Source organism: Scomber japonicus, chromosome 1, assembly GCF_027409825.1.
Source record: "Scomber japonicus isolate fScoJap1 chromosome 1, fScoJap1.pri, whole genome shotgun sequence".
Taxonomy (NCBI): domain Eukaryota; kingdom Metazoa; phylum Chordata; class Actinopteri; order Scombriformes; family Scombridae; genus Scomber; species Scomber japonicus.
In genome coordinates this window covers 2,543,669-2,560,290 of record NC_070578.1, presented here as the reverse complement: position 1 = coordinate 2,560,290, position 16,622 = coordinate 2,543,669, and the positions used below count along the sequence as shown (strand labels likewise).

The window sequence follows — 16,622 nt, the reverse complement described above, 5'->3', positions numbered from 1 at the left end:
TATATACTGTATGCAGTTAGTATTAGTAGTAGTATAAGACTCTATAAGACACTTACAAAGACTTAATATTCAAATATCACCAATAGAACAATGATCAATCCATTTTATAAAAACTTTTATTTCATATTCAGTGAAAAATCAGACAGTAAACTTGGTGCTGCATCAAATGTTGAAGTGCTGCTGAACCTGAACAGAGTCTAACACAGACCAGGACCTGAAGGTGTCTGTACCAGGAAAACCACTTCCACACCTCACATGATTCATGGCTTCCAGAATGACATTTAATAATGTTTATAGTGTACCTTTCATACATGTGTGACAATCAAAGGACAGAAATGAACAAAAAGAAGGCAACAGATTAAAGAGCTTTTTGGATGTAGGTGTCACTGCAGTGATGAGGGACAGCTCAGCACTCATACTGATTGAACCCAGGAGACTTTGAACCCATGGCCTGGTCATGTGCTCCTGTCTAACAGAGTCTGAGGCCGTCACATGTCAAGAGTCCAGAAGACACGGACCTGTGCCCCCTCCCTGCTCCTGCATCACAGCTCTGCTTTGACATGGCTGGCCTTGTTCCCCTCCAGGTCTGACTTCTCCGTCTTCTTCTTGCTCTTCTTCTTCACTTCGTTCTGCTGCTTGTGTTTGGAGTCGTCTTTCTTGGCTGCCTTCCCAGGGAACACCTGTCCCTCCACGGTGACTTCAGCACAGCGCTCCTGCCCCACCAGGAAGTCCTTGACTTCCCAGGCCATGCTGCCATCCCGCAGCATGAAGATCACTCTATTGGAGCCCACCACAAACCTGCAGGAGGACAGGAAGACAGGATCAAGACCCTCCACTGTTCAAATGTCACCTACTCCTTCTTCTTCTCCCTCATTAAAACATGTAGACTATGAATATGCAAATAACTTGATTTCAAATGTTGTTAAACTGCTAGAACCATGATGTCCTACTACAATGTAACAGAAAGTCAGAAGCACATTCTCAGTAGCACTGCCTCACACACAACTCCTCTCTGAAGACTCAAAGTGTGATTACAGTTATTCATCTTTCTTCTAAACAAGATATCATGCCAAAACTCTTTATGATGAATGAACAGTGTTTGGTTATATATCAGCACTTTATATGATTCATTTTTTTTCTTTCTTTCTTTTGTATGTACAAATTGTTTTATATACATACATATATATATATACACACATATATATATATACATATATACACACACACATATATATATACATATATATATATATATATACACACATATATATATACACATATATACACACACACATATATATATATATATATATATATATGTATTTTTTTTTTACACATGTTCCAAAATAAATATCTATCAATCAATCAATAACGTGAACAGATGAGGCACAGAGGAATCAGCTGTATTAGACTCTGGTAGCATACAGTAGATCAGTTCATTATTGGTTTGGATCCAAACATCCTGGTTTCAGTCTACAGTCATCACTCCATCCAGCTGCATTTACTGGCTCTTTTACAGAGGAATACTGCAGCATGTACATACACACTCACGTTCAATAGTTAAGGTTAGAGTCCCCAGAAAAATGGATGCAAGTCTGTGTAATGTCCACAAAAGTGAGCATTCTCTAAAACTGACACCACATGATGTCTATTATTTCAATCATCACAGTCAGAGTGGAGCGTGTTGGTAGGAAGAGCAGCAGCTAAACACAGTACTGGTTGATGTTGAATGAGATCAGTGAGTTCGTACCTCTGAATATCAAAGTTGGCGTTGAAGAGGCTTCCCTGCCACAGACCTGTGATCTCCTCTGTTTCTTTCTCTGTGGGATCCCCAGACACTGTAGCAAAAACCATCAGAGTCCGGCCCTTCTTGGACATCTTCAGCAGCTCCTCAGGCTTGGACGGGTCCACTTTGCCAAAATCAATGGGAGGAGGAGACCTCTTGTGCTCCGGAAGGTCACCTTCTTCAATGTCATCATCTTCCTGTGGAGCCAAGAGGAGAAATGATTAACCTACTGTTACTGCCTCACCCTCTGTAATCATTCTACATGTTATGGCATGCTTGGATAATTCTTTGTTTCTGCTGGACACATGATGTCTCCTCTTTTACTGTTAAGTCCATTCTCTGTGTTTGTGCACTGGAGGCTTCAAGTTGCCACATCACACTTGTTTAAGTTGAATATTGTAAGATAATTACTTGATTACTTAACTTCAGTAACCCTAAAGTAAGAGACTGAGAACAGAAGTCGTCGAACAGCCAACTGGGACTTTAATCATGATACAGCAAACACTGCAGACACCAACGAAACCATGACAACAGTAGAACAGCTCCCAAACCCCCATACATCCAAACACTTTATACTACTGTGTTGCATGTGGATGTTATTTGTTTAGTGTCTGGTCAACCTGTGTGTCAGGTCAACCTGACCCGACATGTTCAGCTGACATCAGATTTCCTGGAAACCTAACATCTGATCTCTTTTTGGGGGATATGGATATGGTTCAAACAACTCCTTAAAGAGCTTGTTCCAACATCCCCAACTGGTGCAACTGTTGACCTTTCGTCTCTCTTATTGTTCTCACATTTTACTATGATGCACACATATCTGCCTCTACAATATTAAACCACAAATTGCTCCAACTAGTTGTGATGTCACAAACCATGCTTGTAAGTTAGTGTACATGTTAAAGGACTCTTTCACAATTTAAGCATGTGTTAAAGCAGCAGTCAGGTGTCCAACAGTAAAAGATCTCCTTCAAATGTGCTTTCAATGGAAGTGATGGAGGACTAAATCATTTAAAAGTAAATGATCAGCTTCTATTGAGCTTCAGCAGTATGAGTTATCATATCAAGTGATATCTGACACATTTACAGTCTTTTTACCATCAGATTCCCTCTTAGTGTTTCCTGTTGAGCTGTGGTGGAAGTATAGGAACAAAAAGAGGAACTTTGCTACTAAAAACACTGTAACACTGAAACATAGAAGATGAAGATTTGACTCATTTGGATGCTGAAGCTTCATATTAGCTTCACATCAACTTTTAAACACATTTTGACACACAAGGAGGACTGTGGATTTTGTCTGTATGAACAGGAAGAATGGTTACAGCTCCTCACTGTTGTTTTATGGAAGACTTGAAAAAGTGTGAACCTGTCCTTTAAGAGTTAAGTATCAGGACAGAAAATAGCCGATTATCAGACAGGAACTTGTTCTCCAGCTCAGACTGGCTCCATATTAAACTGAGGTGTGTGTAGCTGATGAAGCCTGGCTCACACACACAGCTAACGGTAGCTTAGTAGTTCCTGTGAGACAGCAGCAGTAGCAGCTTACCTCCCACTGCTCCAGCAGCCGCGCCATGTCTGCGTCATTGTAGTCTCTGATGTCTTTCTTCTTCTTGGGCTTTGCTTTGCTGTCAGTAGCTAGAACAGAAAGAAGATAGACGCAGAGCAGTAACAGCACACATCTCCACCTGAACACTGACGCCATGTTTACAGATGGTGCGTTCTGATTGGTTCTGGAGTCAGCCGGTCACAAGACGTGACCAGCTTGTCTCGAGCCGACCGGAGGTACACACATCAGAGGAGGAAGTTTCAAAATAAAAATACAATTGAAATAGTATTGATACATTTGAGCTTTTTGTATGTTTGTTTTGAATCAACACATTTATTTAATACCACTGTATATTGCGGTATTTTTTGCTCATTTAATGTTATCTTTTACTTTTACTTTTTATGTTGATTATTATTATTTTACACATATATGTCTGTATTTTTAAAAAGTATCTCTGGCTCATTCACTTTTATTTACAGTCTGTCATCTGTCAGTGTAAGTGATAAACCAACAATCACCTTTTGGAATGATCAATCAATCAATCAATCAATCAATCTTTATATATATATATATAGTGCCAAATCACAACAAAAGTCATCTCAATTTAATTTTAAAGAGACCCAACATTCCCACATGAGCAAGCACTTGGCAACAGTGGCAAGAAAAAACTCCCTTTTAACAGGAAGAAACCTCAGGCAGAACCAGACTCAGAGTGGGCAGCCATCTGCCTCCACCGGTTGGGGTTGAGGAGAGAAAGGAAGGATAGAGAAGAGAAGCACAATGAAAATCAACAATGAAGCTAGAAGGTCCGGGACTGGAATCTGTCATCTGGACGTCTACAGGCCCAGATTACCTGTGAGGTAAGAAAGCACAGACAACTCCGGGGAAGAAGTTTAGGTTACTGAATGCATTAATAGTACATGAATGTTAATGGATATAGATGGATGGATAGAGAGAGAGAGGGAGGAGGAGAGAGGAGCTCAGTGCATCATGGGATTCCCCCGGCAGTCTAAGCCTATAGCAGCATAAGCTAAGAGCTCTAAGAGCCCTAACTATAGGCTTTATCAAAAAGGAAAGTTTTAAGCCTACTCTTAAATGTAGAGAGGGTGTCTGCCCCCCGGACCAAATCTGGAAGATGGTTCCACAGGAGAGGACCCTGATAGCTGAAGGCTCTGCCTCCCATTCTACTTTTAGAGATACTATGAACCACAAGTAGGCCTGCATGCTGGGAGCACAGTGTTGGGTGAATGACATGTAATGGGAAGCGCTTTGAGTGATCGCAAAGACTAGAAAGGCACGATATAAGTACAGTCCATTTACCATTTAATTGGTTGCTTTCATTTGGCTTTATTGATAGATATTATTCAGTATCATCTGCATAACAATGAAAATGTATTGAGTGATTCCGGATAATGTTTCCTAAAGGAAGCATATATAAGGTGAATAGTATTGGTCCAAGCACTGAACCTTGAGGATAACCGTGTCTAACTTTTGTTTGCATGGAGGATTTACAAACTGAAATCTATCAGATAAATGATCTGCATTTATAGATGTCAGAGAAACAAGTTTATTGACTGTATGCTGTTAAAAACCGCTGTTTTTGAACAGGGTTGTGTATGATTACATGTGTTCTATTATTGTCATTTTCACAAGAAAACAGTGGGCTCACATAATGCTTCAATATTCATAATGTTAATAATGTTAATTTGTCAGTAATGTGTTTTTAATATGTTTTGGACAACAATGGATATCTATGACACAGAGGAATAAGACATAAGGCTTTGGATCTATCTATCTATCTATCTATCTATCTTTCTATCTATCTATCTATCTATCTATCTATCTATCTATCTATCTATCTATTATGACCACACCTATCCTTTAAATACAAGAGTGTTTAATAGTTGTCTGTTTCGATTTCTTCTTGTTTTGCACGTTTATGCAAATAAGTTCAAAAAGCATGAATGGAAAAAATACAACCAGAGAGAGGAGCCTCCATTATAATCAGAGGCAGGAAATGATAACATAATGGCCAGTAATAGACTAATACATTTTTTTTTAATTATTGGTACAGTCATGAACATAATCATAATAAATATTTTTTCCCTCACTGAAAATGTAGTGTGATTGTTCAGACAGTTTAGAGAGGAGTGTGTGAAGGCCAGCAGAGTTCACTGGGTCGTGGAGATCAGAGATCAGCCCTGCTGACACAAACTGTAGAGCTGTTTCCTCTCTGACCGACTCCACCCAATGGCACTGTGCCCTGTGCAGCTGCAAGCCCCACTGACAGTGCAACAGCATTTACACTCACAGTGTGTTCATCACAGCCGCCTACCGAGCAGAAAACAGGGTTTGCTGCAGGAATGATCATGTATGTATAAAATATACAGTCTCAGTCCAAGACACATGTAGTGTTAAAACTCATTTTTAGCTAAACTGAATTTTAATTAAATGTTTCCTCCAAAGTTCTTATTTCCATGACAGATACACAAAATATTACTTACTGCCCAGAAAACATGCATAATTCATTTAATGTTTAACATGTAGTGATATCGACCTGTATGGGTTAGGGTTAGAGTTAGGGTTATGCCCATGTTATCCCTTTCACCCTCATTATGGCAGCTAATGTAAACACTTTCACATCAGCCTTCAACATGTAAATCCTTCTATAAAGATCATTTTTCTGTATCACTCTGTCTGATAACAATCCACTTTCACCACCAGACACATCTCATACTTCTAATCTGCTCAAGCATAAATCTTTAGACAAAATCGAAAGAGCAATGAATCAAATCATTTATTTTATTTCTAATAGTAAACCCCTGTAATGATACTTTATAAACAAAACGTTGCAGAAATGACCTGAACAGCTATTAGCTACCAAGCAGGAATTCAATGGGTCTCAATGAATTATACAAAGCCAACATAATCTGCTCTGAGATGAATGAAATAATAAGCATGACACAGTAAAATTAGACTTTAAGTGCTTATAAATAAAAAGTAACATAAAAGAACAAACAGAAATAACAGGCAGCAATGGTTAACGGTGAGAGTCCAGGTTAGACAGAGACATGCTAAGAGAAGCATATAGTTACGTCTATATTACATTTATAGTAATAGCCATGCCTGTCACAGAATGTTCTAGGACACTCCATGAAGATGAGCGTCGGTCAACAATTTCTCTATTCACACACGGGTTATACAAGTAAAAAAAAAAAAAAAAGATTCCACTGCACATACACATCAAAGTATAAACACATAAATCATAAAGCAATATATCATAAGGAAAACATGTCATTACAGTCACATGACCAATTGACCAAACAATTTGAACTTAGCTAGAAGTAGGCCTAGGCAGTAAAAGAAACTGATGACTTGAAATTCAGCAATGATTGGACCTGCCAAAAGAGGTCAGCAGTGACCAGAAATGACTAATTAGAAAATGCAGCTGAATAATAGACGAGACAAAACACACAACCACCAACTGTCTACCAGAGCTGTCAAGGCTTTAGAGAACTTTGAGTTTGAATTATTCCAGAGCCATTAGGACACACATAGGAAGCACAGGCAGAAGATGAACATCTGCCCAGTTGTTGAAAGGAAGCTGATGATAGACCATCATACCTCTGAGGTTGCTTCACCTATTCTAACAAATGGACTGAAGGAATCTTATAAACAGATATCTAACTGGAAGATTAAACTCAGAAACCATTATTGACGAACAAATCAGTGGCTAAGTGTGTTGTGCTTGCTCACTGAGGAAATATATAATGATCTCCTTAATATGAGCGTTCACAATTACACAGCTAGCCAACTCACAGTTCACAAAAGACATGACTCAGGATGCAGCCATTAAGCTTCAAAGTTTTTAATGAAGACTCAAGGTGTGAAGAAGTGAAACACGTTTAAAAAGGAATGTTTCCTGTGGAAGGCAGCTGATGAACTTTGCTAATGATGACAGCAACTGACAACAAAAACAGAGCAAAGTAGCATCTTACCTTACAAATGATCTTTGGCTACGGCTCAGGCAGCACACTTGAACTGAACAACTAGTTCATTGTCATTAGACGGCATGTCTCTCACAGAATCAAAGATAATAAGTAATAGCTGATGTATCTGGATAGAGGCGGAGCCCTTTTCATTCCTATGAAAGTTGCTCTGTGGTGCATGAAGCCAAAAAGCTACTGCCGCTCAAAAGAAATTACCTGAATGAAAACATATTCTCTTCAACCATCTAAGAGAGCTAACTTCTGGTTTAGTCCTCTGACTAACTTGAATGGGGATAAAACAGTTCAGTTGTGCTGCTCTACTGGGCTTTTAAAATGTTCTTACAGTAAAGAGAGTCTTTTTGTGGGGGCTATGATGCTCAGAAAATGTACCCACTGTTTTATAGCCGCTCCTTTTTGTATCCAGGAAAAATGCTTTTGGAGCAGTGCCTTGTGCTCCTCCTGGAGGCTTGCTTTGCCTTGGCAATACCAGTCTATGAATTTGGGGGGCGAAGCTTCTGAAGGAGCATGAAGGGAGGGCATGGATGTATTGATTGCCTGGAGGTGTCAACAGTTTTATAGATGTCTCTTTTACAATGGTATGCTATGGGGAAACAGTTTTGGGGCTGCAGGGGGGATTTTCACTGCAATACTGTGACTGACCGCTGGAAAAAAGTGGCTGCAAGTCTGAACAGTGGAGCCTTATCCAGCTCTTATACTGCATCCATGAGGAAGGGGTGGATTTGTTTGGGTGTTTAGTTCTAATATAAACAAGCTTTCTCCAGAATGACTGAATATACCTTTAACTAAACTGCGCGCTGAACGACTGCCTTTATTTTGAAAAGACCTACGCGGATCACGTGACGCAGCAAGGAGGCGGGGGTCTGTCTGTCTCATGGCAGCGGAGTAGTCAGTCCTAAAAGGAAAAGCAGTCGTAAAAACTCTCCGGAGCTCCTCGGCTACCCTTTAATTACACTCTTCCCCCGCGACGTGGTTCATGAGAGACTGCAGCCAGTTCTCAGACATGGTGGAAAGTTCATTTTAAAGCGAAGAGCTCCTCGTGTTGGTGTGTTGCTACAACTTCGCTCAGTCCAGCCGCCGTTCCGCCGCGACCACACCCTCCCTGCTTCCTCATAGTACTGCAGCGGGAGCGCGCAGCGCGGCTTTGAATCTGGGAATAACGGCTGTTTCTTCCAGCTCTGCTGACGTTTACGGGAGCGCGGAGTCAACCACAACAAGTGAGTTACATGTTCGGTGACTACGGACCGGTATGGATATAAGAAGCGAGTCCCAGCAGAGGATATGCGGGGCTACACACTCTCTGGTCCCGAGTTAAGACGCGGAGGAGGAGGAGGAGGTGGAGGAGGTGGTGGGGGGCGGACAGACGGAGGATGCATATGGAGTCGAAGCGACCGGAGCAACTGCTAGCTTCTAACCCAGGGCTGTGTTTGAAAAAGAAGAGGTTGAAAGTGGATTGAGTGGTTTGTGTTGTTGGACTGTCGCCCTTTCGGTGGATTTAACTTTGGGAAGGACTCATGAAATGATGGTGCTGGAGGGAAACACAACTCTTCCCGCTGTCCAGAAGAGCTGCCCGGGTGGTGCCCCGTTTGGAACCAGCATGAGTACGCCAGGCCGGTTAAACTCATTGGGAACAAGTCGGACAAGATCTCGGTGCTGTTACAGGCTACTTGCTCTCTTGCGAGTGGACATAAAATGATATGTTATTGATCACAGTAAAAAAAAAAAAAAAAAAAGACTCATCTAAGGCATCTAGTAAATGTTGAGGTGATGTTTTCTTGGTTCTAGTCACAGATAGATTCTCAGTAAAGGCATCTAACGTTACTAAAATAGCACGAAGGCAGTATAGCAAGTGTAATTCAAATTGATAGTGTGCTATTATTTCAAAACATAAGGAGCTTTTGACTTTTAAAAAAATATATAAATCTCAATCTGCACTTTGCCTCATAGAAGGCACCTTGGCGGCACTGCAGTTTGTGTGTGATTTCTTTTTTTTTATTTCAACAACCTGTGAATTCTTCTGTTCCACACAAAACTTGGGACTTTAATAAGAATATTGACTTTTGAATTATGTTGTTCAGGGCATTTAAATTAATGTGTCGAGATAAGAGCATATTATAGCTTATTACACTGATTACTCAGCAGTTGTCTGGATTTGACTGTGTAATATTGTGACATTATTAATCATCAAGGTAAATCATTGTGGGAATATGCCAGGTCATAGTGTGTGACTTATATTATAACAGAATTTAGAAACACAGCAGTTAACAAAGGGGAAGTCATTCCAGTAATGCAGTAATTTAGTTTTGCTCTTTCTTCATGTTTACATTGAGATTACATGTCCTGTGTGTCAGCATATAATGTACAGTTTATCCATACTCTGAAGGAATATAAGGAAGACTGTTTGGCCAGTTGTTATTTAAAAGATTTAAAAAACAGTGAGCTGCGGCTTATCTTGGAAATGTCTTAAACAGTACAATGCAGTGTGCAGCAGCAGAAAACTATAACTGAACCCCTCCAGAAGAGCAGTTTGACCTTCTCTCCACCCCCCTCACCCCCCACCCTCTCCCTTCACCCAACTCCCCCTCCTTATTATGGCTAGTGGTGGCTCTGGCAAATCGGCCAGCGAGGGATCAGCCAGCACACCCGGTGGCAGTTTGCAGCAGAGGAAGCGGCTCTCCTCCGTCTGTGACACATGTAAGGGCAAGATGCAGCTGGTGGCCGACCTCCTCCTGCTGTCCAGCGAGACCCGGCCGGTCATGACCTCCGAAGGCGTGGCGGTGGCCGACACATTCGACCAGTGCCGCGACACGGTCATCGCCAGGACTAAAGAGCTCTCCATTCTCACCCACGATATCCAGAGCCAGCTCAACATGGGCCGCTTCACAGAGGTGGGGGACCGCCTGCTGGAGATGGCCGATCTGGTTGTTTCCTTGACTGAGTGCTCGGCCCACGCCGCTTACCTGGCTGCGGTGGAGACCCCCGGCTCTCAGCCCTGCTCGCCCGGTCTGGTGGACCGCTACAAGGTGACTCGCTGCCGGCACGAGGTGGACCAGAGCTGTGGAGTCCTCCGAGTTACGCCCCTGCCGGACCTCACCCCCCAGCTCCTCCTCGAGCTCTCTCAGAACATCTCCACCAACCTCAAGACTTTAACAGATATCTCGTCGCTGGCCATCGAGAGGTCCAGGGACCGCTTTGCAAAAGAACAGTTCAAGCTGAGCGTGAAGAGCATGAGCACGAGTGGCACTGCCTTCCTGGCTTGTGTCAAAGAGGTGAAGACTCAACCCAGCGAGCTGACCAGGAACCGCTGCGTCCTGTTCAGCGCCGCTCTGGTCCAGACCGTCAGCGCCTTGGTGGGGTTTGCCACAGAGCCTCAGTTCCTGGGAAGAGCTGCGAGTATCTCCGCTGATGGGAAGGGGGTACAGACTGCAGTTTTAGGGGGGGCCATGAGTGTGGTTTCAGCCTGCGTCCTCCTCACTCAGGGCCTCAGGGACGTCGCCCAGCATCCCGAGAGCAGCTCCAAAATGGCGGACTACAGGGAGCGTCTGCGTAACTCGGCGTGTGCTGTATCAGACGGCTGCACTCTGCTCACTCAGGCACTCAGAGAACGCTCCTCTCCAAGGACTCTGCCGCCAGTCAACTCTCATTCTGTGAATTAGTTCAGGAAGAGGCAATATGATCTCCAGTCCCCCCCCTCTGTCCTATACCGATGTACCAAAGAGACTCAGCAGGGTGATCCCTGCTCATCAGGTTTAGAGTCAGAGTAACATCAGAGGAAGGCTGTCTGCAGGTCTGCTCAGGTGGTAGAAGTGTGTTAACATGTAGAGCAGCACTAAAACAACAGCTACAGGGTTCAGTGTCGCGCTGGATGTGACTCAGACCTTGTTAAATGGACCGCTTCACCGCTCTGAGCTTGACCTCCGGCTCACCAACAGACAGCAGCCTTCAAACCTGAAAAGTTTACCTCAGTTTTCAGCTCTAGCGAAAACACCAGCCTCGATGATGGATGTAGCCTCGCTGTGTGAACCTATGGTTGGCTGACCTGCTCGAGTACATGTGCTTTGTGAGATTGGGAAGAGTGACGAGTGTCTCAATGCTTGTTTTTTTTTGTTTTTTTTTTCTCATTGTGTGTGAATTCTTAATTGGTAAAAGCTGCTGTGAGTGTGTGCCATAGGTTTTACACTATTTACCAGACTCCCATAGTATTTTAATGTGTTTTGATCATGCATGTAATGGAGTATTTATTTCAACTATTAAAAAATGTTGTTTCTGACATGCTGTTGTTGGACTAATGTGCTTTGAAAAGCCACATTGATCAGATCAGTTCACCTAAATTACAAACAAAAAAGAAGAAAAAAAGTCTTGCTTCCAAGTTTTGGTCTCATTCATCCATGTGTGCAGATATCTGATTTCTGCCTCCACCCAAACAGAGCAGAGCTGAATAGAGTTTAGTTTGTGGTGCTCAAAAAAATAAAATAAAGCATGATATAAAATGTATCTAATGACTCTATTAGAGCTTAATAAATCATTTACTTGTGTTTTATAGATTAGGTCTAATGAATAAGTGAAAACAGTATTTGGGTTGGCAGGTTCTGAAAACCCCTCTGACTGTATGACTGAGGGAGTTTTCACAACCTGCCAATCCAGATGATGTCAGTAACAGTTTATAGCTGATCTATAAAGCATTTGTAAACTATTTCTTATCTACCAACAAAGCCTGTCGTTCCAGCTTCTAAAGCCTTTTATACAGTATGCCTTTGGAAAAAAAAGATGATTGAAATCTGCTCACAAATCATTTGTTGTGTATATAAGATGAGGGCATTGATGGCTCTGTACACAAACAGTCTCCAGTGGGAAATCCCAGAGACACATATCTGCAAACCTGCACACAAATGAAACCAAAAGTATGTGCGCGCAGACTGAAGAGAGACACTGACCCGAAAGAGAAAATGATTGAAGATGTCTGAGGAGACTCTCCGTCAGGTCATTTGCAGTTTACTTCCTTGTAACATGATGTGAGTCAGCATTCAGAGGATGTGATAAATTCATGCTAGTTCTAAACCAGACATTTAATTAATTTTAGTAAGAAGGTCTTACTGTAAGTAGTAACTTTTTACAAAGATAATGGTGTTAACAGGACAAATTCAAATTCTTATGTAAAAGTAGGAAAACTACAAAACATTGTAAAAGAAGTAGCATAATCAGTTCATTTGTACTTAAAGAACATGTTAACAATTTTTCCATTAGTCTATCTTAATATGAACACTGAAACATGTTTAACTGTAATCATTCCTCCTGTTCATACACAGCATTAGCAATGAGTGTGTCATAATGTTATTCCAGTGTAAGTGATGGGGACAAATCCACAGTCCTCACTCTGTGCATAATCTATTCAAAAGCTTATTTGAAGCTCATTTGAGCCTTCATCAGTCAGTCTGAGTCAGTGTAAATCTCCCACAGTAACAGAATCAGTACAAATATCCCTCTTTTGTTACAATCCATCAACCTGAGCTCAACAGGGAAACGCAGAGACAGAAATCCATATTACAACAGTGGAAGCCTCATATTATCTTCAAAAACACTCCAGAATAATTTTGACTGGATTCTGACCCCGTCATTTCCATTGGAAGCTTGTTAGGAAGAGATTATAAGAAGAAAAGCTGTGTCAGTGTTCCTATTGTCACCTGACAACCAGATGAATTAATGAATACAGTTTGTACTTTCCATATCTGAGGATAGCTCAAGTATTCACTGTTATAGATTTGGTTTCTGTTCAAAAAAGGAGCCATTCCCCCTTTCTCTCCACTTGGTCCTGCAGAGCAATGATTTTAATAGATTAACAGTGATGTCATCCTCGTGCTGTACCCTCAGAGTTGTATCTATTTAAGTACAGACTTGCTAACTTGGATAGTATTCACCTCTTGCCATCAGACATAAAAAAGCAACTCTTTCAGCTTTTATTGTCATGACGTGCTGTGTGTGTAAAAAGGCAGCAGTATTTAACAGTCCTCACACACATAAGCCTGAGGATGTGCCTGAGGGTTTAAAAGAATTACACTTCAATAATTCATTATGCAGAAACTTTATCATGAGTTATTGATGTTTTCTGATGCATTTATATTTAAGCTCCATTCTAATGTTAAAGATGGTTATGGTTCTACTTACTTAGAACTGAATTTTTAGTAAGCCGACAACTGGTGTTATGTATAGACTCTGACTCGGATTAATTGGTGACTCTGTAGGTGTGAATGTGTGTGTGAATGGTTATATGTTTCTACAGTACCAGTCAATACCAGACACACCTTAATATTCCCTTGAATGAGAAAGTGTGTCCAAACTTTTAACTGGTACTATATGTCAGCCCTGTGATTGACTGACAACCTGTCCAGGGTGTACCCCACCTCTCACCCAATGTCCAGTGAGATCGGCTCTGGCCCCTAATCCACCTAACCCTCCACAGGAGAAGTGGATGAATGTAAAAAGTACAGTATGTCTTCATTAAAGCTGGTAAATTGTAACAGGTGCTTTTTTCTGAAACTAAACTATTGATTTAAAAAAGAGAGTTAATACAAATAATAGTCTACACATTCTGGTGGTTATGTGTTATAAAGATTGAATGCTTCAACTAGACTCATGTTCATGCTCCTGTGTCAGCAAACAGCAGCTGAAGCATTGAGCAACACACTGAATCCAGACTGTTCCTCTGTAGCTGACCCTGACGGCTCGCCTCCCTGTGGGGAAGGTAAAGAATGAATGCACTATTAGAAGAATAGAAAAGTCTCATGTGATTTTCGACAGTATTGGGAGGTTTGTATGCTGTGAAAGAGGCCTGTTGAGCTGGCAACACCCTGAAACTGGACATTTAAAAATGACTAGAGTTAGATGGGAAAAGTTACATGCTGTCATTTCTTGACTAACAGTGAATCCATTTGCCTGCTACTTCTGTGCAGCATCTCTGCCCACAGCTACCAACAGATACATGTTCAAAGTAACCAAATCAAGAATAATTACAGCTGCCAGCTCCCATTAAAACAACAAACAGTTTTTTTAAATCATTTTTTTTTTATACAACAATGATACATATTATCAAGTGAGCTTGAGCAGTGATGGTAGGTGTGTTTTTGAGCTTTGGACAGAGTCAGACTAAATGTTTCCACCTGCTTCCTGTCTACTCAGCTAGGCTCACCAGTGCTGACTAAGCGCTGTATTTAACACACAGGCATGAGATCAATATTGTTTTCTCATTTTGTTTCCTAAAAGAAAGAAAATAAGTGAATTTCCCAAAAGTATTTTTCCTGCTTTTACGTGTAAAACTATCAGCCATGAAAAGGTCTGTTGTCATGGTCAAGTGTCAAAGAATGTGGAAGATATATCTGACATAACACTAAGTAATATGGACGTGCCTAAATAACTAAAGAAATATCACTTTAAAAATGTGTAGTTAAAGGAAATAAAACCAGCTTTGGACACTTAATGCTGACAGAGACTGAGAGATGATTGAAAGCTCTGTTAAAAGCTAGTTAGCAGACTTTGAGTTAAGGTTGTTTTTTCTGTTAATTACACAGCTCATATTTCCTGGCTCTAGAGCTACAGTATATTGTACATACACAGTACTTTTAATCTTCACACGACAGCCAGCATGTCTATGTGGGCCCCATAAGGGTTAAATTTGGGCTGCAAATATGGGTCCCAAGTGGGTTTATTCACAGTTTCCATGGTGGCCCCACCTGTGTTTGCCCATATGGCCCTCAAGTGGGTTCTGACTGGGTTTCAGATGGCAAACCCATGCCCATTCAGTACCCACGTAGCCCGCATTTAACCCACGTGGGGCCCACATGGACATGCTGGCTGGGAATTCTAACAAGTAATCTTTCCCATCACTACCTTCAATCTCACATGATGTATCACTCATCATGATACTTCACCTCCTACTACATGGACCAGTATCCAGTGTGTGCTCCCTTCCTGCCCTTTCCAGTTCATCCCAGGACACACGCCTTCTGGAGTAAAGCCATCATAAGCTTTGGGTTGTGGCAATTCACAGAACCCAAATCCTCATTTAATGAAATGTATTATATAGGGATGTCATCCACACAGCATTTGAAGTTGAATCACATCTGAATCCTTTCATAACACAGTGCAGGTAACCCTGATATGACTCTGGAGAGTGTTTGCCAAGTTTGGTATCCTGGGTGGTTTTTAGGAAATGTGTTTTTCACACAGCCTCACACTCATAAACTAAATTCAGTCAGAGACAACGGACCATTTATAGTAAATGAGTATACAGTGAGATTTGGTGGAAAAAGGCTCTGCTGATTGAAGTGTTTGAAGAATATGAGCAGAGATAAAGTTAATTCCCTTAACATACAGTACTGGGTAGTAAATAATGCCATGACTAGTTTTTACTTTTCAGTTACCTTAATCCAAAGTTGAGTAAACAGCAGAAACCTAAATGAAACCAATGTAAGCAGTGAGCAGTTTTGTCTTTACAACAGCAGCAGGTCTCCTCAGTACACCTGCACACAGTGATTCAGGTACTCAGCCAGACGGTTGTTCCTGCATCTTAGAGAAGTCGCCACAGTTCCTCTTCTTCTGTGGATTTCAACACCTCAGCTGCTTCTGTCTCTTTATGTACTCCCAGACTGTCTCCATGATGTTGACATCAGGACTCTGGCGGCCAAACCATCTGCCGCAGATGGTTCTTTATGACTCTGACTGGATACTTGGGGCTGGTTGTCATGCTGCAGAATAAATTTGGGACCAATCAAATTCCTCCCTGATTGTATTGCATTATGGAGCAGCATCTAAAGTGCCTAAAACATTTGCACAGAACTGTATATGAACATAACTCTCAGTTTAATGTATGCAATAAAATTGATCCTTAGATTTCCCATCTTGTACCAATATCAGGTAAAGACTTCACTTTGTCACATATGACCTTCAAAACTAATGACATTTCCATAAGCCTCAGCTGCACTTTAGATTTAGTGCTAATTAGCAAATGTTAGCATGCTGAATTAAGATGGTGGGTATAGTCAACTTTATGTCTGTAGACTATTGGTCTTGTCTGATGACAGGTGTAGTGTTGCCCAACTAATATAAATATTAAATCTATCAAAAAAATGTGCCCCATTGAATTGTGGGATTGTTAGCGGAGAGTAGTAGTACATGCTATAAATTAAATCTAGTGCACTGTGTGGTAAATAAGGAGGGAGTTCATGCATGATGCATGTGGACATCAGAGGGGTATAATCCACCTAAACATTATTACCATGACTCAAATGGG

At 41.4% G+C, this 16,622-nt stretch overlaps 2 protein-coding genes across 2 annotated transcripts; one reads left to right on the top strand and one right to left on the bottom strand.

Moving 5' to 3' along the window:
* Positions 1–104: 104 nt before the first annotated feature.
* mesd (mesoderm development LRP chaperone) lies at positions 105–3,488 on the bottom strand. The gene is made up of 3 exons (XM_053317394.1): positions 3,333–3,488; positions 1,751–1,983; positions 105–798 (listed from the first exon to the last, which is right to left on the bottom strand). Exons 1-3 carry the CDS (start codon positions 3,486–3,488, stop codon positions 543–545), a joined length of 645 nt encoding a protein of 214 aa, XP_053173369.1. The 3' UTR covers positions 105–542.
* A 4,731-nt stretch (positions 3,489–8,219) lies between these two features.
* tlnrd1 (talin rod domain containing 1) lies at positions 8,220–11,602 on the top strand. Its single transcript, XM_053323111.1, has one exon. It carries the CDS (start codon positions 9,931–9,933, stop codon positions 10,993–10,995), a length of 1,065 nt encoding a protein of 354 aa, XP_053179086.1. The 5' UTR covers positions 8,220–9,930; the 3' UTR covers positions 10,996–11,602.
* The last annotated feature ends 5,020 nt before the right edge of the window (positions 11,603–16,622 follow it).